Raw genomic sequence first — 22680 nt, 5'->3', positions numbered from 1 at the left:
GAGACGTTGGCGCGTGGGAGCATGGAGCGCAGCCCTACTGCTGCTGTTACCTCCGTTACTGAAGTCTTCTGCCGTCACTGAAGTCTTCTTTTCTTCCAATACTCACCCGGCTTCTTTCTTCTGGCTTCTGTGAGGGGATTGACGGCGTGGCTCCGGGAACAAGCAGCTAGGCGCACCAAGTGATCGAACCCTCTGGAGCTAATGGTGTCCAGTAGCCGAGAAGCATAGCCTTTAAACTAAGAAGAAGTGGGTCCTGCTTCTCTCCCCTCACTCCCACGATGCAGGGAGCCTGTAGCCAGCAGGTCTGCCTGAAAATAAAAAACCTAACAATAAAGTCTTTTGAGAAACTCTGTAGAGCTCCCCTAGTGTGTGACCCATCACTCCTGGGCACAAAGTCTAACTGAGGTCTGGAGGAGGGGCATAGAGGGAGGAGCCAGTTCACACCCAGTTTAAGTCTTTGTAGTGTGCCCAGGCTCCTGCGGATCCGTCTATACCCCATGGTCCTTTTGGAGTCCCCAGCATCCTCTAGGATGTATGAGAAATTTAGAAAGATTCAGAAAACTTTGCTGACACATCTCCACATAGCCTGTCCCTTACCGCAACCTTGCTAAACTGCACCTATGTGCTGATGCCCCGCTACCACCCTGTTATCCCTCTCTGTTGGAGATACAGACTTGCGTGTCTGAAACACCAGTAGATGCACACGCTCAGCTTTGGAGAAGTACAGTGTAAAAATTATCAATATCTGTATGCAAAACTGATTTCCATTCATCTCTGCATCATTCCCTAAATATCTACATTAACAGTAAAAAACAATAATCAAAACAAACACACACTGCAAAGCCATTTTGTATGTATGACAAGGCAGTTTATTTCTACAAGCCAGTAAAGAATGATGAGGGATGAACTTTCGTACTAGTCTGGCGGTGATGAATTTACACATTCAAAATCATGGCTATTTTTACATTGTAGGACATAAAGTGACACTAACATTTTTTTCCCCACTGCTTAGTTATAGGAGGGAATATACTTCATTATGTACACCTTGATAAATACCGTAGGTCTGCTCCATGAACGTGCAGGGTAAAATCACTGCAAATCTGGTTGTCATATGCCATTCCTGTATTTTATACAGAGGGCATACATATTTTTTTACAGAGGGCATACATATATAAATCATGACCAACAAGACCGTTTGATATAGCCAGCATCAGAACTGTTCTTGAGATGACCAGAATGGAGCAAAGGTTTTTGTTTTTTGCTCCTGCCTGAAATAGACCAACATAAATAGACATTTTTGTAAGGGAAGAGTCAGAAGTGTGGAAGATGGTAGTTACAATGCATTTGGCGTGTTTTCACGATGATTTTTACACTGAATCATGATGTTGGGGATGGAGAATGCCTTTTAAAGGCTAAGAGCTAAATATAGCAATAATACAGATACTAGTCTCAAATGTAAATCAGATAGAATAAAAAAACATTTTCAGGAGGATCAATCTACCAAATGACTGAATTCTGCTATGCTAAACATTACAACGGGTTCATCTAAGTCTACACAGAACACTTCCTTAGTCATTAAGGCAATCACTTATTTAAGTTAAATTGATATATCAGCTCATAGGGATGAACATTTAATAAATGATTAAGTGAGATACAAATTAATATGCATAATTTAATACACAACTCAATGGTGGAGTTATAAATAAGTCCGTATAAAGAGGAAACCATTGTACTTACACTATACTATTCCTTATTCTTCTCATACACATTCAGGAAATTTCATCCAAAGCACATGTGGGAGCATTAATAAAAGTATAAAACTCTGTATGTACATAGTCTGACTATTGAGCTCATTTCTACAAATACATAAAGATACATATATCAAAGCACTTATACACTGAAATTACAGAATAGGAATTTAAAAAAAAAAAAAAAAAACACCTATAATTGTCTCTACACGGGATCATCAGTTAAATCAAGTGACTGAACCTTAAATTTTAGCCTTCTGAATTTTTGCTGGGTGATCTTCAGTCTCCTTTTCACATTGTGAAGGCTGCTTAAAGCTTCATCAAGCTTCTTTTTTAGAGCCTTTGGACTGTCTGTGATACAATAGTCATGTTCCACGGTGACACGTTTTTCAGCTGGCTCAGGTGTGGTTGCCTGTTCTGGTAATGATGGTGGTGGAAAGGAAAAATGCTCATCAACATCTGCAAACACTGGAGCAGAGGTTTGTGACTTCCTATCCTGAAAGCAATAAACACATTGAATGATGAATTAGTGCTGAATAGTAGCATGGCCACCACACATTGGTTACTATTAACATTAAAGCTAGGGAATCTCTTTGACCTCAGTTATGGCTTAAGAAGTTATGTCGACATAGACATAATGTTGATACAGATTTTAGGTCTAAGATGCAATTAGAATTAGGGAACATGTAAAATCCCTTTGTTGACATTCTATGGGTCGATTCACTTAACTCACCCTTGCGAGTCCGGGTAAGTAAGTGTGGCTAAATGCCCCATAAAAAACAGTGAGTCCAGGCTGAGATCGGGTTCAATGGCTGCCGTTGCCAGTGTTTTGATGCAGCTGCCACAGCAATTCATCCCCCTCGCATATAATTGAACTGACCACTATGGGGGGGAATTCAAATGTTTGAAAAGTCGGTTGGGTGTTTGTTTTTTCCTGTGTATTAAATAGGAAAAAACAGACACCCAACTGACTATTCAAACATTTGAATTCCCCCCTATATGTCAATGTTTACATATTGGGCGGTATTCAAATGATATATCACACCCAATGTCCTTTCTAAAGTGTTCCCCGTTATCATGCATATCATGCACATAGTAGTCAGGTTTAGCTGCGTAAAGGGTTAGGGCGCCTCAATACCCCAGGGGTAGCAAGCTGAAATGATGATACCACCCTCATCAACAGAAAACAGAACGGGTGTGGAAAGTGGCAGAAAGAATTGAATACAGCCCTCTGAATGTCAACATATTTTACACCCGCTTAAAGAGCATATCACATTGGAGGCAGAAGACTACCGGATTAGTCTCATCACTGCTCTATGTATGAAGGACATCATATGTTGGGGCAGATGTATTAAGCCTGGAGAAGTGATAAAGCAGTGATAAAGAAGTGATAAGTGGAAGGTAATAATGCACTAAAAGTAACAGTAATAAGACATAAAATAACAAGTAATTTCCACAACATTTTAAGACACCTATGATCTACAGCAAAGGCTCTTTTCAGATCAGAAGTCTATAACAAAAAAAAGACTAAATGATAAAAATGATGGCATAACTTAAATATATTATTTGCCGACTATTGAATATGCAGCCAGAATATGCAAATTTTAAATTAGTCAGGAAAGTTTGAACATAAGAAAGTCAATGTATGAGAACATACAAAGAGGCTGCAGATAATTTACAAAAAGCAAAAGCACCGCTGCCTTCTGGGGAATCACAAATTGTACAAATGCACCCAGATATTTACAAAGTGTATGGGTTTTGTGGTGCAAAAGAACGGCAAAAAGCCAATGGGAAGAGGTGAAGAGTATCCATTTGCGTGAACCTGTCTCAAGTTTCCAGCAGTAGTGCAAAAAAATAAAAATAGGAATTTAATACCTACCGGTAATTCCTTTTCTCCTAGTCCGTAGTGGATACTGGGGTCTTGTACTTAAGTACCATGGGGTATATATCGGATCTACTGGAGCCTGGCACTTTAAAACTTTTAGTGTGCGCTCACTCCTCCCCTCTATGCCCCACCTACCAGACTCAGTCTAGGAAAACTGTGCCCGAGGAGACGGACATAACATGAGATAAGAACAATACAACAGCAGTGAGGCAACAAGACATCACACAACCATGAACGAAAAGAATGGAGCTAACTAGAACAGAGGATAGCAATACCAACCTAACCTAGATAGCACGGCTATCCCAACAACATAATGGGACCGCAACGTCAGTCCAACCAAATACTTACACAGGTAAGCAGGAACGAAGCACTGAGGCGGGCGCCCAGTATCCACTAAGGACTAGGAGAAAAGGAATTACCGGTAGGTATTAAATTCCTATTTTCTCTTATGTCCTAGTGGATACTGGGGTCTTGTACTTTAGTACCATGGGGAAGTCCCAAAGCTCCCAAACGGATGGGAGAGTGCAGAGACCCCTGCAAAACCACCTGACCAAACCAAAGGTCATCCTTGGCCAAGGTATCAAACCTATAGAATTTCACAAAAGTGTTCGAACCAGACCAAGTAGCAGCTTGGCACAACTGTAGGGCCGACACACCCCGGGCAGCCGCCCAGGAGGACCCCACCGACCTTGTTAAGTGGGCCTGAATAGACGTCTGCAAGGGCAGAGCCGCCGACGTATAGGCCTGTTGAATGGTCAACCTGAGCCAACGAGCAATAGATTGCTTAGAAGTAGGCCGACCAATCGTGGAGGCATCATAAAGGACAAACAGCGAGTCAGATTTCCGATGACGGGCCGTCCTTTTGACATAAATCTTCAGAGCCCTGACCACATCCAAGGTCTCAGGGCCAACGGAAGCATCAGACAACACCGGAACCACAATAGGCTGATTCACATGAAAACACGGCTTTAGGCAAAAATTGAGAACAGGTCCTCAGTTCCGCCCTGTCTTCATGAAAAATCAAATAAGGGCTCTTACAGGATAAGGCCCCTAATTCCGAGACACGCCTGGCAGACGCCAAAGCCAATAACATCACCGTCTTTCAGGTGAGAAATTTCAACTCCACCCTATGTAAGGGTTCAAACCAGTCCGATGGGATAAAGGACAGAACCACATTTAGGTTCCACGGAGCCGCAGGAGGTACAAAGGGCGGTTGTATATGAAGAACTCCCTTTAGGAAAGTCTGTACTTTTGGCAACCGGGCAAGTTGTTTTTGTAAGAAAATAGAAGGTGCCGAAATCTGGACGTTGATGGAGTCTAAACGTAGGCCCATATCCACCGCTTGCAGGAAAAGTAGAAAACGACCAAGTCTGAATTCCACGGGAGAAACCTTTCGACTTTCACACCAGGAAACATACTTTTTCCAGATACGATGATAATGCTTTGACGTCACCATCTTCCTGGCCTGGACCATGGTGGAAATAACCCTGGTGGGAAGATCCTTTCTTGCTATAATCTCCCTCTCAACTTCCAAGCCGTCAAACGTAGCCGCTGTAAGTCTGGATAGACCAGCGATTCCCAACCACCAGAGATGCCTGCTGCTGCAGTCCTCACTAACAAGGATCGTCGGCACTTCTGCGGCCCAGCCCGTGACCTATGCAGTCACAGGTTAGTGTGGCATTACTAGGGGGGACAGTGTGGTGGCATTCTTATGGGGGACTGTATGGTGGCATTACTATGGGGGACTGTATGGTGGCAATACTATGGGGGACTGTATGGTGGCATTACTATGGTGGAAAATGCGTGGTGCATTACTAATTTACTATGGTGGAAAATGCGTGGTGGCATTACTATGGGGGGGCTATGTGTGGTATCATTGCTATGGGGGGCTATGTGTGGTATCATTGCTATGGGGGGCAATGTGTGGAATTACTATGGGGGCCAGTGCATTTGTTTAATTACTGTGGGGGCCAATGTGTGCGTTTCTTCCCTTGGGTGTCAATATATGTGTTTTATTTCCACGTGTGTGAGGGTTTTTTTTTTTGGTACTGATGGTGTGTGCCTTGGCAATTTTAAAATCATGTTTGGTATGCCGCAAATTGAAAAAGGTTGAAAATCACTGGGATAGACGAACGGGCCTTGCTGAAGATGATCTTCTTGGAGCGGCAGAGGCCAGGGATCCTGCACATGGTCAGGAGGTCAGAGTACCACGACCGTCGAGGCCAATCTGGGGCAATTAGAATTGCCTGAACGCTTTCCCTTCTTAGCCTTTTTAGCACCCTTGGGATCAGCAGCAAAGGAGGAAACAGATGTACAAACTGGTACAGCCACGGTGTCGTCAGCGCGTCCACGGCTACAGCCTGCGGATGGATCCTGGAACAGTAACGGCATAGCTTCTTGTTGAGACGAGAAGCCATCAGATCTATCTGTGGTGGTCATTCCGAGTTGATCGCAGCCAGCAACTTTTTGCTGCTGCTGTGATCAACTAGTACACGCCTATGGGGGAGTGTATTTTAGCTTAGCGATCGCTTGGGCAGCCCTGCTAAGCTAAACATTTTTCAAGCAGAACAAGACCAGCCCTATACCTACTTACCCTGTGCGATGATCTCTGCAATGCTGGAGCCGGCTTTGACGGCAGACATCTGCCCTCCGTTCTCCTGGACATGCCTGCGTTTTTCTTACCACTCCCTGAAAACGGCAGCCAATGGTCCGGATCCGCCCAGGAACGCCTTCTTCTTATCAATCTTCTTGCGGTCGGATCTGCGACCGCTTTCTTCGTAGGACGCGACGTAACCCAACGACCCCCGTAGCCGGGCAACGTCGCGCACACGCATTGCGGCCGCCGTGCATTCCAGACTCGTTCGCACCGCAGCGATAAACCGCTGCGTGCGAAAGGGTTGGAATGACCCCCTGTGTACAGCCCCACCAGTGAATTATCCGTTGAAACACCTGGGGATGTAGGCCCCAATCCCCCTGGATGGAGGTCGTGTCTGCTGAGGAATTCTGCTTCCCAGTTGTCCACGACTGGAATGAATATGGCGGAAATGGCCCTTGCGTTGGCCTCTGCCTAGAGGAGGAGGATTCTTGACACCTCTCGCATCGCCGCTCTGCTTCTTGTTCCCCCTTGTCGGTTTATTTACGCCACTGCCATGGTGTTGTCCGAATGAACCTGGATCGCACGATCCATCAGGAGATGAGGAGCCTGCAGAAGGGCATTGTAAAAATTGCACTGAGTACCAGGATATTTATCGGCAGAGCCGATTCCTGTCTCGACCATATCGCCTGGAACTGGACCCCTTGGGTCACAGCCCCCCAACCCCGAAGGCTGGCATCCATTGTCAGTAGAATCCGTGAGTGGGTATTGAAACTCCTGCCCTCTACCAGGTGAGGCACTTGTAGCCACCATAATAAAGAAATCCAGGTCACTTCCCAAAGCATGTGAAGGAGAGAACCGGATTATTTGTCCAGTAGATCCAGTTGAAACGGCCGGGCATGGAATCTGCCGTTTTGGATTGCCTCGTAAGCAGCCACCATCCTGCCCAGTAAGCGGATGAAAAGATGTATGGACACCTTGCGAGGACTGAGCGGACCATAGCCTGGATAGCCAAGGCCTTATCCATCGGCAGAAACACCTTTTGCGACACTGTATCCAGTATCATTCCCAGGAACTGAAGACGTCGGGTTGGTTCCAGGTGAGATTTCTGAAATTGAGGATCCACCCATGATCAGTAAGGAGGAGAGTTGTCAGATTGATGCAATGCAGCAGACGCTCCCTGGACACAGCATTTATGAGGAGATAATCCAAGTAGGGAACTACGTTGACTCCCATCATGCGCAGTTGCAACATCATCTCCACCATGACTTTGGTGAAGACCCTCGGAGCTGTGGATAATCCAAAGGGTGAGGCCTGAAACTGGAAATGATCATCCAATATGGCGAACCTGAGATAAGCCTGATGAAGAGGCCACATTGGAATATGTAGGTAAGCATCCTTGACATCGCGAGAGACCAGGAACTCCCCCTCCTCCAGAACGGACACCACCGCCCGCAGAGACTCCATCTTGAACTTGAACACCCGCAGATACGGGTTTAGAGACTTCAGGTTCAAGATGAGGCGCACCGAACAGTCTGGTTTGGGAACGACAAAAAAACTGGAGTAAAACCCCCTGTTGCGTAACGGAGAGTGTACAGGAACCACCACCACTGTCTGCAAAAGTTTTTGAATAGCCTCTTGCAAGGAAACTTTTGCTGCGGGTAAAGCTGGTAAGCCCGACTTAAAAAATCTGTGAGGGAGTGTTTTAAATTCCAGCCGGTATCCTTGGGAAATGAAGACCCTCACCCAAGGATCCCAGCAGGATGCCGCCCACACGTGGGCGAAGTGTTGAAGGCGAGCACCTACCTGAAATTCGCCTTGCTGCTGGGCCGTCAGGCAGAAGGCTTAGCGGCAGGGGATCCGGTGGTCTGATCCAGAGAGGCAGCAGCTGCAGGTTTACAGGACTTGCCACAATATCCTCTGGGAGTGGTGGAGACCCCTCGGCCCCTGCCTCTGAACCTTGCCACCGGAAAGGACTACAAAGAGGGTCCAGTGTAAGAACGTCTAGCAGGTGGCGCAGCCAACTGCAGATAGGTAGACTTACCTGCCATTGCTTGGGAGGTTCATTTATTTAGTTTGTCTCCAAAGCACCACCTGTAAAGGGAAGATTTTCTACATCCTTTTTTGTAATCAGCGTCTGCTGACCACTGACGCAACCACAGAGCTCTGCGTGTCGAAACAGCCATAGCAGTAGTGTGGCCATTAATCTTACACAACTCCTTAATAGCCTCGCTCATAAAATTTGCAGCGTTCTGTATATGTTGCAGAAGAGTAACTACCTCATCTCGGGGCAAATTGTCCAAACCGTTGATAACGTTATCAGACCACTTGACTTTTGGCCTTGGAAACCCACCCACAAACAATTGTGGGGTGTTGCGCTGCGCCTGCTGCTGTATATATTGCCTTGAGCATGGTCTCAATCTTACGGTCAAGCTGGCTCTTTTAGGGATATAGCCCCTGGTACCGGCAGTACCAATTTATTTGACAGTCTGGATACAGACGTATCGACTGACGGGGTGTTTTCCCATTCCTTTCCTGTCCTCAGCCGGGAGGAGAAAAGCCGATAAAAACCTCTGAGGAATTTTAATTTTTTTTATCATGGTTTAATCAAGCCTCCCTGGCCAGGGAGTTTAATTCTTTAGACACCGTAAATGTTGCTGAGCTCTTGGGTCTAACATTAAAGTATAACTCCTCATCTGGTTCCGCCTCCTGATCCGGTATGTGGAGAACCTCTATTACAGCAAAAATGAGAGCCTCCACCCCCCAGGGGACAAAGAGCTGTCCTCATCTATATCATCATCATCCACATCAGGCTGATCAAAATCAGAATCAGACTGGAGCACCTGTGGCAGTGAGCGTTTATGTGACACCACTAGAGGGGGCTGAGTACCCTTCTTGGTATCTGCTGCCTTAGCCATTCAAGCGAGTTTTTTAATACCCATCTCTCTCTTTTAGCTGCAGCTAATTCCGAATTTACCTTTTGAATCATGCTTTTAAAGCTATCTAACCAGTCAGGTGCCTGTGAGCTGGGTCCCTGTGGAGATAAGGAATATTGCTCACACATGAGTGACCCCGCTGAAGAGGGGGTAGAATTGCAAGCAGCACACATTACCATGTCCACAGACATCCTACCCAGAAGTAATACACCAATAGCCCACTGACCAATACCCCACACAGACCCTAGAGAGCCCCTGGAGTGACACTGAGGAGCAGACACCAGCACACAGAACACAGCAGCACAATGTGTTGAATTATGTGTATGACCCGATACTAGTGCAGCAGCGCTACCACTGGCGTGCACCCCCCTTTGTTATGACCCCCTGGTACCAGTTTACAATCTGTAGCAGCGTGGGTCCTGGAAGAGCAGCGGTCATGCAGCCATTAAGATCCGCAGCAGGAGGAAATGACACCTTCCCGCCGCTGGTCCCACTCCGGAAGCCCCGCCCCTTGTAATGGTGCGCTGTCCCTAATACAGATTATACTGGCCACATACAAAACAGTAAAGCATGCGTTGTTACAGTACACACAAAGCTTTTTAAGACAGTGAGCACTGTGGGGCAAAAGCCCTGAGCCAGTATGTCCGCGGCGGACACCGCAGCTCCGGGCCCGTGACCACTGCGTGACTTGCCGCCAAACTACACCGAGGAACCACTAACCGGGACCCGGGTGTAACACTCGCCACACCTTGTAATTTCAGCATCTGTTACAGCAGTGTTTCCCAACCTTGGTCCTCAAGGCACACTAACAGTTCTGGTTTTAGGGATATCCAGGCTTGAATTAGTACCTCAGTTACTTTGATTTAACCATCTGTGCTGAAGCCTGGATATCACTAAAACCTGCACTGTTGGTGTGCCTTGAGGACCGCGGTTGGGAATGCCTGTGTTAGAGGGTGGAGGCTAGCTGCTGGCGTGGGCACACATACTAACGATGTGTGATCAGCACCTCAGGAACTCAGTGTCCTGTTAGCTGGGATTTCGAACTATTAATCGTCAGAAGGTTGGTTCGGACCTCCCTCTAAGTCCCACGAAGCAGGTAGTCAGGTTGCCAACCAGAGCTACCTGAAAATAATAAAATAAAATAAAATAAAGAAAAAAAAATCTCTGGAGCTCCAGAGAAGTGCGCCCGGCTCCTTGGGCATATTTTTCTAAAAACGTCTGGTAGGAGGGGCATAAAGGGGAGGAGCCAGCACACAAATACACACACTAAAAGTTTTAAAGTGCTTGGCTCCAGTGGACCCGATGTATATCCCATGGTACTAAAGTTCAAGACCCCAGTATCCACTTGAGTATTTTCTCTCCACATTAGGACTTCTCCATAAGATTAGAGATAGTGGCATATACTTTTAGTAGCACAAAGTTTGCAGTTTGACACAGAAGTTCAAACAGTAACCTATAAAAGAGCAAGTAATAACAACATTCATGATGTCCCCTCAATCACATTATTAAAATAGGATCTTAATTACCTACTGGTAAAGCCTTTTCTCGTAGTCCGTAGAGGATGCTGGGGTCCACATTAGTACCATGGGGTATAGACGGGTCCACTAGGAGCCACTGGCACTTTAAAAGATTGAGAGTGTGGGCTGGCTCCTCCCTCTATGCCCCTCCTACCAGAATCAGTCTAGAAACTGTGCCCGAGGAAACGGACAACTTCGAGAGAAGAATTTTACACAGATAGTGGTGAGATTCACACCAGCTCTCTCTCACACACACACACACACACACACACACACACAGCAAACCAAGCTAACTAGCTTGAAACATCAGCAACGGCTAAACAATATTACTTACCAAGTAACAAAACAGTACTTAACCAAGAACTAAGCAGTACTGAACTAAGTAACCACTGCAGGATCACGAAGCGCTGGGCGGGCGCCCAGCATCCTCTACGGACTCCGAGAAAAGGATTTACCAGTAGGTAATTAAAATCCTATTTTCTCTTACGTCCTAGAGGATGCTGGGGTCCATATCAGTACCATGGGGATGTACCAAAGCTCCCAGAACGAGAGGGAGAGCACACAGGCTCCTGCAGAACTGATTGGCCGCTGAGGACCTGAAGTTTGGTCAAAGTATCAAACTTGTAGAACCTTGCAAACGTGTTCGACCCAGACCAAGGAGCCGCTCGGCAAAGCTGTAAAGCCGAGACACCCCGGGCAGCCGCCCAGGAAGAACCCACCTTACGAGTAGAGTGGGCCTTAACAGACCTAGGACACAGCAATCCTGCCTTAGAATATGCATGCTGAATAGTGAACCTGATCCAGCAAGAGGTCGTCTGCTTAGAAGCAGGACACCCGAGTTTCTTGGGATCATACAGGACAAATTGAGAGTCCGATTTTCTGCGACGAGCAGTCCTCTTCACATAGATTTTCAGAGCCCTTACAACATCCAAGGACTTTGATGAAATTGAGGAGTCAGTAGCAATTGGCACCACAATAAGGTGGTTGATATGAAATGCCGAATAAAACCTTCGGAAGGAACTGCTGACGTGTCCGGAGCGCAACTCTTATCTTCATGGAAGATCAATTAGGGGCTCTTACAAGACAAAGCCCCCAGCTCCGACACACGCCTAGCAGAACCTAAGGGCAACAAAGTGAAAGCCTTCCACATGAGAAATTGACCTCAACCTCTGGTAGAGGCTTGAACCAATCCGATTGGAGGAACTGGAACACCACGGTAAGATCCCGGGGCGCCGTAGGCGGCATAAAGGGAGGCTCGATGTTCAGAACCCCTTTCAGAAAAGTCTGAACCTCAGAAGCCAACTGTTTCTGGAAGAAAATAGATAGGGCCAAAATCTGGACCTTTACAGATCCCAACCTTAGGCCCATATCCACACCTGCTTGCAGGAAGAGGAGAAACCGTCCGAGTTGAAACTCCACCGTAGGAAACTTCTTGGACTCACACCAAGATACATATTTTTTCCAAATACGATGGTAATGTTTAGACGTTACTCCATTCCTTATCCTGTATCAGGGTAGGAATAACCTTGTTCGGAATGCCCTTTCGAGCTAATATCTGCGTTCAAACTCCATGCCGTCAAATGTGACCGTGGTAAGTCTTGATAAACGAACGGCCCCTGCTGCAGCAAGTCCTCCCGAAGAGGAAGAGGCCTCGGCCCTTCTAGCAGTAGATCCAGAAGAACCGCGTACCAAGCCCTTCTTGGCCAGTCCAGAGCAATGAGGATTGCCTGAACTCTTGTTCTCCTTATGAGTTTTAGAACTCTTGCAATGAGTGGAAGTGGAGGAAACACGTACACCGACTGGAACACCCACGGAGTCACAGGGGCGTCCAGGGGCTTCCCGGAAGTGAACAAGCCCAACGGGCGAAACGCGTTTTCCACGGACCTTACAATGGGACCTTTCCATGGAGGATCGTTTGTTACCACCTGTCTCCTGAATTTGACACTATGAGTATAATTTTATTTATCTTTAACAAAGGTTTGAATTACCACTGGTATATGTGCTTATCGCATTGGGCACACTAATGATTACTGCATACTATGCAGCTGGGATTTTCTGTGCATAGTACAGCCTAGTAATCCTACAGATTGCAGGTTAGACCTGTTCTTTGCACACTGCTCCATTATGATTGTTTACGCAGTGTGTTACATTCTACAAGTTGGTTTCTTCCTTTACCCAAAGTAATGATTTTCTGCTACTGTACTCACAAGTGTTTTTTCACCAAAGGAATGTATATGTGATTTATATTTGGATTCACAAATCTACCTGACGCTCCATATTTGTGATTTGGTTTCTTTATTTTTCCCTTGGGATATTAACCAATAGCCGAATCCTAATTAGTGTAAAATCCTTTTGAACATTTTTTCTTCTCTTTTCTATAGCTCACTATTTTTCCGTGGACTCCCTATATAGGTGCACTCTCATTGGTAGATAGCCTCTCTACTATCATACCACGCTGCTAATGCCCGATCTCGTCCGATCTTGGAAGCGAAACAGCATCGGGCCGGGTTAGTACCTTGAGGGGAGACTCCCTGGGAATACCCGGTGTTGTAGAGTAGGGACTATTCCCCTTCCTTTGAAGGGTGGACACCAACAGCAGTATCACCACTATTTGTTCTATTCTTTCCAATTTTTTCTTTACTTTCACCAGCGTTCAAGTCACGCTAATATATACATCTCTAATTTGTGCAATATGGATTAACGGGTGAATAGCAAATTGTCTAATATTGACTCAATCTAAGTGGTCCTCTAAGACACAATACTGACCTCCCTGGTTGGTCTCATTAATACAGAATATCTGTACTGGTCAGGAGAAACAGGTGTCAGACTATCAGGTGTCTGCAGCCTTTCTAATCCTTCTCGTGTGATTAACAGACCAGAACATTTTTAAATATTTTCTCACACTTTTCTTATTTTCACACCTTTCTTTGGATCGCAGAGGGGTAACTTTTTAATTTTTGATTAATAAACATATATTTTAACTTTCCTTTGATTCTCAACTGAAGAATATTTCTTCTTTTCATAAGAGTGCGCCCACACAAGAGCTTTCTCTCTCTCCCCTTGTCAGTACTTGTACTTTCTAGCTCTGGGCGCACCACCAATAGGGACCACAATTGAAAGGCCTCAATTTCTTTTCCTTTCCAGCAATTATAATTGTCCACTTTTGGTTCTTTACAATTTGTTGCAATTTATCACATACCAGTGCCCGGTCGCTCTTCCTTTTGATACACACAGAGAAATGTCAGACACAGTTTCCCCCCAAAGTATGCCACAGAGAGACACAGAGATTGGAGCCAACCCACACACAGCGCTTTTTAAGGTAGAACTAATAACACTAGCAGCACTGTCTGTGTACCTTAATAGGCTACACAGACTTTACACAGCCCCCACCCCCCTTCTACAACCCCCTGGTACCGTATAAGGCAGCTGGAGTTGATCTGGAGGGACAGCTCTCCCTGTCAGCACTTCTGCAGGCAGGAAAATGGCGCTGAACGCTGCTGGGTCCGCTCTGAGGAGAAGTTCCGCCCCCTTTCATGGCGCTGTCTTCCCGCTCTTATGAAGATTATACTGGCCTGAGGAATTGTGCTGGCAGCGATCCTGGGACCCTGACAGGCTTGCTGGACAGTGTAGGGTGTAGGCGATGGCTCAGGGCGCCCCTCACAGCGCCGCACCATGTACCGCTGAGCCCCGGAGTGCAGTTAATACTGTGCTCCCTACCCCGTTGCCGCCACCTTCACACCGGCTCCCCTCTTGCCAAGGGGGGCGGTGACTAACTCGCCACTGATCTTCTGGCTCTGTAAGGGGGTGGCGGCATGCTGTTACGGTGAGCGATCCCCTGTGGCGGTGAATGTTCGATCCCCTCAGAAGCTCAGTGTCCTGTCAGCGGAGATAGTGGCTCAGACCCTGCAGGCGGACACTACCCCCCCCCCCTCCCTCCCCCCCCCATCCCCTTAGTCCCTCGAAGCAGGGAGACTGTTGCCAGCAGCCTCCTTGTAAAATAATAAACTCTAAAAAAAAAATAAGATTTTAAACCTACCGGTAAATCTTTTTCTCCTAGTCCGTAGAGGATGATGGGGACTCCGTAAGGACCATGGGGTATAGACGGGCTCCGCAGGAGACATGGGCACTCTAAGACTTTAGATGGGTGTGAACTCTATGCCCCTCCTCCAGTCCTCAGTTAGAGAACTGTGCCCAGAGGAGACGGACAGTACGAGGAAAGGATTTTTGTTAATCTAAGGGCAAGATTCATACCAGCCCACACCATACACACCGTACAACCTGGTATATACCAAACCAGTTAACAGCATGAACAAAACAGCATCAGCCAGAGACTGATCTCAACTGTAACATAACCCTTATGCAAGCAACAACTATATACAAGCCTTGCAGAAATAGTCCGCACTGGGACGGGCGCCCAGCATCCTCTACGGACTAGGAAAAAAGATTTACCGGTAGGTTTAAAATCTTATTTTCTCTTACGTCCTAGAGGATGCTGGGGACTCCGTAAGGACCATGGGGATTATACCAAAGCTCCAGACCGGGCGGGAGAGCGCGGATGACTCTGCAGCACCGATTGAGCAAACATGAGGTCCTCATCAGCCAGGGTATCAACCTTGTAGAATTTTGCAAAAGTGTTTGAACCCGACCAAGTAGCTGCTCGGCAAAGCTGTAATGCCGAGACGCCTCGGGCAGCCGCCCAAGAAGGGCCCACCTTCCTAGTGGAATGGGCCTTTACAGAATTTGGTAACGGCAATCCAGCCATAGAATGAGCCTGCTGAATAGTCTTAACAGATCCAGCGAGCAATAGTCTGCTTAGAAGCAGGAGCGCCTACTTTGTTGGCTGCATACAGGACAAACAGTGCCTCCGTTTTCCTAACCTGAGCCGTCCCGGCTACATAAATCTTTAAGGCCCTGACTACATCAAGGGACTTGGAATCCTCCAAGTCACCCGTAGCCACAGGTACCACAATAGGTTGGTTCATATGAAACAACGACACCACCTTAGGTAGAAATTGAGGACGAGTCCTCAACTCTGCTCGATCCTCATGGAAAAACAGATAGGGCCTCTTGTGAGACAAAGCCGCCAATTCGGACACCCTCCTCGCAGATGCCAAGGCCAACAACATGACCACTTTCCAAGTGAGAAATTTTAATTCAACCGTTTGAAGAGGTTCAAACCAGTGTGATTTAAGGAACTGTAACACCACGTTAAGGTCCCACTGGGGGCACAAAGGGAGGTTGGATGTGCAGCACTCCCTTTACAAAAGTCTGGACTTCTGGGAGAGAAGCCAATTCCTTCTGAAAGAATATAGATAAGGCCGAAATCTGCACCTTAATGGAGCATAACTTAAGGCCCATATCCATTCCTGTCTGTAGAAAGTGGAGAAAACGACCCAGCTGAAAATCTTCCGTAGGAGCATTCTTAGCTTCACACCAAAATACATATTTCCTCCAGATACGGTGATAATGCTTCGCCGTTACCTCCTTCCTAGCTCTGATTAGAGTAGGGATGACTTCCCCCGGAATACCTTTCCTAGCTAGGATTTGGTGTTCAACCGCCATGCCATCAAACGTAACCGTGGTAAGACTTGAAACACACAGGGCCCCTGTTGTAACAGGTCCTCCCTGGGAGGAAGAGGCCACGGATCTTCTGTGAGCATTTCCTGAAGATCTGAATACTAGGCCCTTCGAGGCCAATCTGGAACAATGAGTATTGTCTGCACTCTTGTTCGTCTTATGATTCTCAATACTTTTGAGATGAGTGGCAGTGGAGGAAACACATAGACCGACTGAAACACCCACGGTGTCACTAGGGCGTCCACCGCAACTGCCTGAGGGTCCCTCGACCTGGAACAATACGTCCGAAGCTTTTTGTTGAGGCGTGACGCCATCATGTCTATTTGAGGAAGTCCCCAACGACTTGTTACCTCTGCAAAGACTTCTTGATGAAGTCCCCACTCTCCTGGATGGAGATCGTGTCTGCTGAGGAAGTCTGCTTCCCAGGTTGTCTACTCCCGGAATGAAGACTGCTGACAGAGCGCTTACGTGATTTTCCGCCCAGCGAAGAATCCTGGTGGCTTCTGCCATTGCTGCTCTGCTCCTTGTCCCGCCTTGGCGGTTTACATGCGCCACTGCTGTGACGTTGTCTGACTGAATCAGAATGGGTAGGTTGCGAAGAAGGGTCTCCGCTTGTTGTAGGCCGTTGTATATGGCCCTTAATTCCAGCACATTGATGTGTAGACAAGCCTCCTGGCTTGACCATATTCCCTGAAAAATACTCCCTTGCGTGACTGCTCCCCATCCTCGGAGGCTCGCGTCCGTGGTCACAAGAACCCAATCTTGAATGCCGAACCTGCGACCCTTTAGAAGGTGAGCACTCTGAAGCTACCACAGGAGAGATACCCTGGCCCTGGGGGACAGACTTATCCTCCTATGCATTTGTAGATGGGACCCTGACCACTTGTCCAAAAGTTCTCGCATGGAACCTGCCGAACGGAATGGCCTCGTAGGCCGCCACCATCTTTCCCAATACTCGAGTGCATTGATGAACTGACACTTTTTGGTTTTAGCAGGTCCTTGACCATGTTCTGGAGTTCCTGGGCTTTTTCCCTTGGGAGAAAAACCCTCTTTTTTTCCGTGTCCAGAACCATGCCCAAAAATGCCAGCCGAGTCGTCGGGACCAACTGCGACTTTGGCAGATTTAGAATCCAGCCGTGTTGTTGTAGTACTCTCAGGGAGAGAGAGACACTTTTCAGTAACTGATCTCTTGATCTTGCCTTTATCAGGAGATCGTCCAAGTATGGGATAATTGTGACTCCTTGCTTTCGCAGGAGCACCATCATCTCCGCCATTACCTTGGTGAAAATTCTCGGGGCCGTGGAAAGCCCAAACGGCAACGTCTGAAACTGGTAATGACAATCCTGTACCGCGAATCTCAGGTACGCTTGATGAGGTGGATATATGGGGACATGAAGGTATGCATCCTTTATGTCCAGTGACACCATAATATCCCCCCTTCCAGGCTGGAGATGACCGCTCTGAGCGATTCCATCTTGAACTTGAACCTTTTTAAGTATAGGATTCAGAATTGGTCTGACCGAGCCATCCGGCTTCGGGACCACAAATAGGGTTGAATAAAACCCTTTCCCCTGTTGCACTAGGGGAACCTTTATAATCACCTGCTGTTGACACAGCTTTTGTATGGCAGCTGAAACTATTTCCCTCTCCGGGGGAGAAGCTGTCAAGGCCGATTTGAAAAATCGGCATGGAGGCACCTCTTCGAACTCCAGTTTGTAGCCTTGGGATACAATTTTGACCACCCAAGGATCCAAATCCGACTGAACCCAGACTTGGCTGAAGAGCCGAAGACATGCCCCCACCGGTGTGGACTCCCTCAGCGGAGCCCCAGCGTCATGCGGTGGATTTTGTAGAGGCTGGGGAGGACTTCTGTTCCTGGGAACTAGCCGTAGCTGGTGTTCTTTTCCCTCTACCTCTACATCTGGCGAGGAAGGAAGAGCCCCGACCCTTTCTGAACTTATGCGACCGATTGGACTGCATCTAGTATTGAGGTGTTTTCTTTTGCTGTGGGGGAACATAAGGCAAAAAAGAAGACTTACCCGCGGTAGCTGTGGAAACCAGGTCCGCGAGGCCCTCCCCAAATAAAACTTCACCTTTGTAAGGTAAGGTAAAGCCTTCATATGTCTCTTTGAATCAGCATCACCTGTCCATTGACGGGTCCACAGGGACCTTCTAGCAGAAACTGCAATGGCATTGGCTCTTGAACCCAACAGCCCAATATCTCTCGCAGCCTCTCTCATATACAACGCTGCGTCCTTAATGTGACCCAAAGTCAACAAAATACTATCTTTATCTAGGGTGTCAATGTCAGATGACAAGTTATCTGCCCACGCTGCGATTGCGCTACCCACCCATGCAGACGCTACTGCCGGTCTAAAATTTGTGAAAAACCTTTAAATAATCCCTGCTGGTGGATTTTTACCATTGAGGATTTGCTCATCCCTAGGAGGTTTTTAGATACAACTGTATTTTATGGTGAAATATGCTTTGAAAACTGTACGCGCTGTTATTTCTGTTCTATTTTTCTTAACACATGTGCATTGGTCATGAGACCGAAGAAAGTGTGTGTATCAGATAAGTGATGTCCATACATTACCACTTGATTCACTTTATATCAATCCTTTAAAACACTAAATAGGCGCCCTTTTTCTTCACTAGTTTCATTTCATACTATTTATGTGCTATCCAAGCACATATCACATTGGAATAGTGTTATTTTTTATGTTATATATATTTTCTTCACTCATTCTTTGAAATCACAGACTCACGTGCACTCCTAGTGCTCACTTGACGTTACCCGTGCACCCCTTGCTTATATATATATATATATATATATAAAATTTGCACCAAATAAATGTGCCCCCCCCCCCTCGTTTTTTGTCCCCCGTTACTTGTTCAGCAGGGGAGAGTCCGGGAGCAGCTTCTCTGCAGCATGCTGTGGAGAAAATGGCACTGGTTAGTGCTGGAGAATCAAGCCCCGCCCCCTCGACGGCGGGCTTCGGTCCCGCTCATTTTTTTATACTGGCGGGGGTTTTATAATATACTGCCTCCGCAGTATCTAATAATGGTGCCAGTTTTATGTGAGGTAATTCTTGCTGCCAAGGGCGCCCCGCCCTGCACCCTTGTTGTGCCTTGTGTGTGAGTGGGTGTCGTGGCACGCAGCGCGACCGCTGCGCGGTACCTCTCTGAAGGACTGAAGTCTTCTGCCGCCTTTGAAGTCTTCTTACTTCATGTACTTACCCGGCTTCTATCTTCCGGCTCTGTGAGGAGGACGACGGCGCGGCTCCGGGACGAACAGCGAGGACGACACCTGTGTTCCGACCCTCTGGAGCTAATGGTGTCCAGTAGCCTAAGAAGCAGAGCCCATCAGTCCAGGAAAGTGGGTCTGCTTCTCTCCCCTCAGTCCCACGAGGCAGGGAGCCTGTTGCCAGCAGTGCTCCCTGAAAATAAAAAACCTTTTCAGAGGAACTCAGTAGAGCTCCCCTGCAGTGCATCCAGTCTCCTCTGGGCACAGGATCTAACTGAGGTCTGGAGGAGGGGCATAGAGGGAGGAGCCAGTTCACACCCATCTAAAGTCTTAGAGTGCCCATGTCTCCTGCGGAGCCCGTCTATACCCCATGGTCCTTACAAAGTCCCCAGCATCCTCTAGGACGTAAGAGAAAAAACCTTTTACTAGAGAAACTCTGGAGAGCTCCCCTAGCTGTGACCGGCTCCTCCGGGCACATTTTCTAAACGGAGTCTGGTAGGAGGGGCATAGAGGGAGGAGCCAGCCCACACTCTCAAACTCTTAAAGTGCCAGTGGCTCCTAGTGGACCCGTCTATACCCCATGGTACTAATGTGGACCCCAGCATCCTCTAGGACGTAAGAGAAATGAATAATAAAAAAAAATATAAAGAAGATATAGCATGCAAGAACATATTCTAATAGCATAATAATATGCATATATTACAAAACAAAAAAGCATACTGTATATCAGTGCTAGATATAGCTTGCGGAAAATGTAATAAGATAACTACAACAATTTATCATTCTAAATGGTTTTATGTCGCTTGGAGTAACTACAGCATCTGGGTTAGGGGTCATAAATGACACAAATAACTGCATACCTTCCTCAGTTTCCCAGGAAAAGCAAAAACGGTTGGCACAGCATCTACCCTCAGTCGGATTGTCTGACCTGTTCGGTCAAAGCAGTACTCCTCAAAATGGTCAGAACACAGCACTGCCTTGGAGGATGGCTTAAATGTATCGCGTTGCATGTTCATAACCCACTTTTTAAGGATTTCTGGTCGCCCATGTGGAAATCTAGAAAGATATTTATCAAGTGACATTGACCAAAAAAAAAAAAAAAAGGTACAGAAAAACAGAAAAAGGAATTTACATTTATGCTTTAGAAGCAAGAGATTTTGTTAGTGACAACATTTTATTGCTCATGAACTATTTAAAGCCCAACTGCAGAACAGGATGTAAATGCCGTGGACATAGAATACTCTATATCAATGCTTCCCAAACTATGGCCCAAATGAATTAAGCCTTAAAAAGTAATAAAGTGGAGTGTGATAAAGAAAGATAAAGTACCAGCCAATCAGCTCTTAACTGCCATGTTACAGGATGTGTTTGAAAAATGACAGTCAGGAGCTCTTTGACTGGTAGTTTATCACTCTCCACTTTATCACTTTTTAAGGCTTAATACACTTTGGCCTATGTGTCACAAAACCTTAGTGTGTCCCTCACAATGACAGTGGATGACAAAAAAAAAAAAAAAAGTCCGGAACCCACAAGATCGGCCAACCAGCAGTGCATGGGGAGGACAGCTTTGTTTCTGCCCACCCCCATTCCATGTGTCAAAACAAAACGCCATCCGCCCCCTGGCATTCTGCAGCATCATGACGTCTGTCACGGAGAGTACCCGGAAGCAGTAGACTGTAGATTCAATAGGGCGGGAGATCAAGTGAAAAGGAATCCAAAAGGTAAGTAAACTATAATGGTTAAAGTGAATTAGGGGGTATATAAAGAACTGCTGTGAATGTGTGCTTTGGGTACGATAAGATTAATTTACATTTACTTTTATAGCTTTAAACACTTTGGGGTCACATATGTGGATCTCACTCTTCAGTGTGTCATGGCTGAATAAAGTCTAAGAACCAATGCTCCGTATAGTCCATTTTCTTTTCTATATCATGCTTACCGGTGAAATGACTTTCCACATCCACGAGTCTGCCTACTTGTGCAGTTGATGGCAGCACATGCGGGCATTGTTAGATGCCATATAACAACCTGCAGTGGTAAGTGAAAAAGAGAATGCAAATCATACGAAGAAAATAATATACAAGCATAGGTAATGTGACTTTGTAACAAAGGCAAATTTAAGGTTTTTAAAATTCATCACAGATTTCACAAGATTTGAGCAGTTTTCCTGTGGTCATTTTGAGTGATGCTTGATTTATGCTGCAGGCTACACTTGGTAAGTAGCTCCATAAATTACTGAAAGATTGATAAAGAAGCCAGATCAAAATCACGGATTGAAGAAATGAAGCTTTATCTTACAGGTTAGTTTTACAACACCTTTTTTCTGCTTCTTAGTACAGCCCTCTGATTTTCTTTTACTAGTAATACATTGTATTGTAGTTGAACTGCTAATGGTGTTTCTTCATCCGGAAGAGGTTAGTACTCCTTTAAAAAAAAAATATGCGGACAGAATTAGAGTGGGTGCCCCTTGCTGAACTCTAAATTGTGGTATAAAAACGTAAGCTGCCTAGTAATTGTGCGCTACGTGCAAATATTTCCAATTTTTCATTTTCACCCCTTCCATTGCAACTTGGTTTGTCCAGGCGCAAATTTGCACGCTTTAGTTGCTTTTGCTTCTAAATGATGACTTATCTCACTGCAATATAAAAAAAATACAAATTTGATACCTACCGGTAATTCCTTTTCTCGTAGTCCGTAGGGGATACTGGGATAGATTAGTTCCATGTGGTATAGATCGGGTCCATTGGAGCCTGGCACTTAATGTTCAGTGTGTGATGGCTCTTCCCCTCTATGCCCCTCTCCCAGACTCAGTCTAGGAAAACTGTGCCCGAGGAGACGAACATACTTTGAGAGAAGGAAAACAGATAACAATAGCGGTGAGGTAACGAACCAACACACAACAGTAAGACAGGATAGCCACCCTAACCAGAACAAAGGATAGCCACGCTAACCAAACCAAGAATTGCAATGCTAACTTGAACAGTAATAGGGACAGCAACAGCAGACCCAACAAAGAACATACAACCAAGTAAGCAGGAAACACGAAGCACTGAGGCGGGCGCCCAGTATTCCCTACGGACTACGAGAAAAGGAATTACCGGTAGGTATCAAATTCCTATTTTCTCTAACATCCTAGGGGATACTGGGATGGATTAGTACCATGGAGAAGTCCCAAAG

General features: G+C 46.3%; 1 protein-coding gene and 1 pseudogene across 4 annotated transcripts in view; one reads left to right on the top strand and one right to left on the bottom strand.

Moving 5' to 3' along the window:
* Window positions 1-846: 846 nt before the first annotated feature.
* The window catches only part of LOC134905706 (THAP domain-containing protein 3-like), a 116325-nt gene continuing 94491 nt past the window's right edge, over window positions 847-22680 (bottom strand). For 3 of the 4 annotated variants that reach the window (XM_063914654.1, XM_063914652.1, XM_063914655.1), the window contains 3 exons: window positions 21443-21531; window positions 20364-20559; window positions 847-2244 (listed from right to left, as the gene is read on the bottom strand). In XM_063914654.1, the coding sequence (XP_063770724.1) occupies window positions 1954-2244; window positions 20364-20559; window positions 21443-21510 (555 nt within the window). In that variant the 5' untranslated portion in view covers window positions 21511-21531 and the 3' untranslated portion in view covers window positions 847-1953. Of the gene's footprint in view, window positions 2245-20363; window positions 20560-21442; window positions 21532-21801; window positions 21928-22680 lie in introns of all 4 variants that reach the window. The other variant, XM_063914653.1, reaches the window with a different exon arrangement.
* Window positions 13117-13235, top strand: LOC134935840 (5S ribosomal RNA; annotated as a pseudogene).

The sequence above is a fragment of the Pseudophryne corroboree genome, chromosome 1 (genome assembly GCF_028390025.1).
Source record: "Pseudophryne corroboree isolate aPseCor3 chromosome 1, aPseCor3.hap2, whole genome shotgun sequence".
Lineage (NCBI taxonomy): Eukaryota > Metazoa > Chordata > Amphibia > Anura > Myobatrachidae > Pseudophryne > Pseudophryne corroboree.
This window is presented reverse-complemented; position numbering and strand designations above follow the sequence as displayed.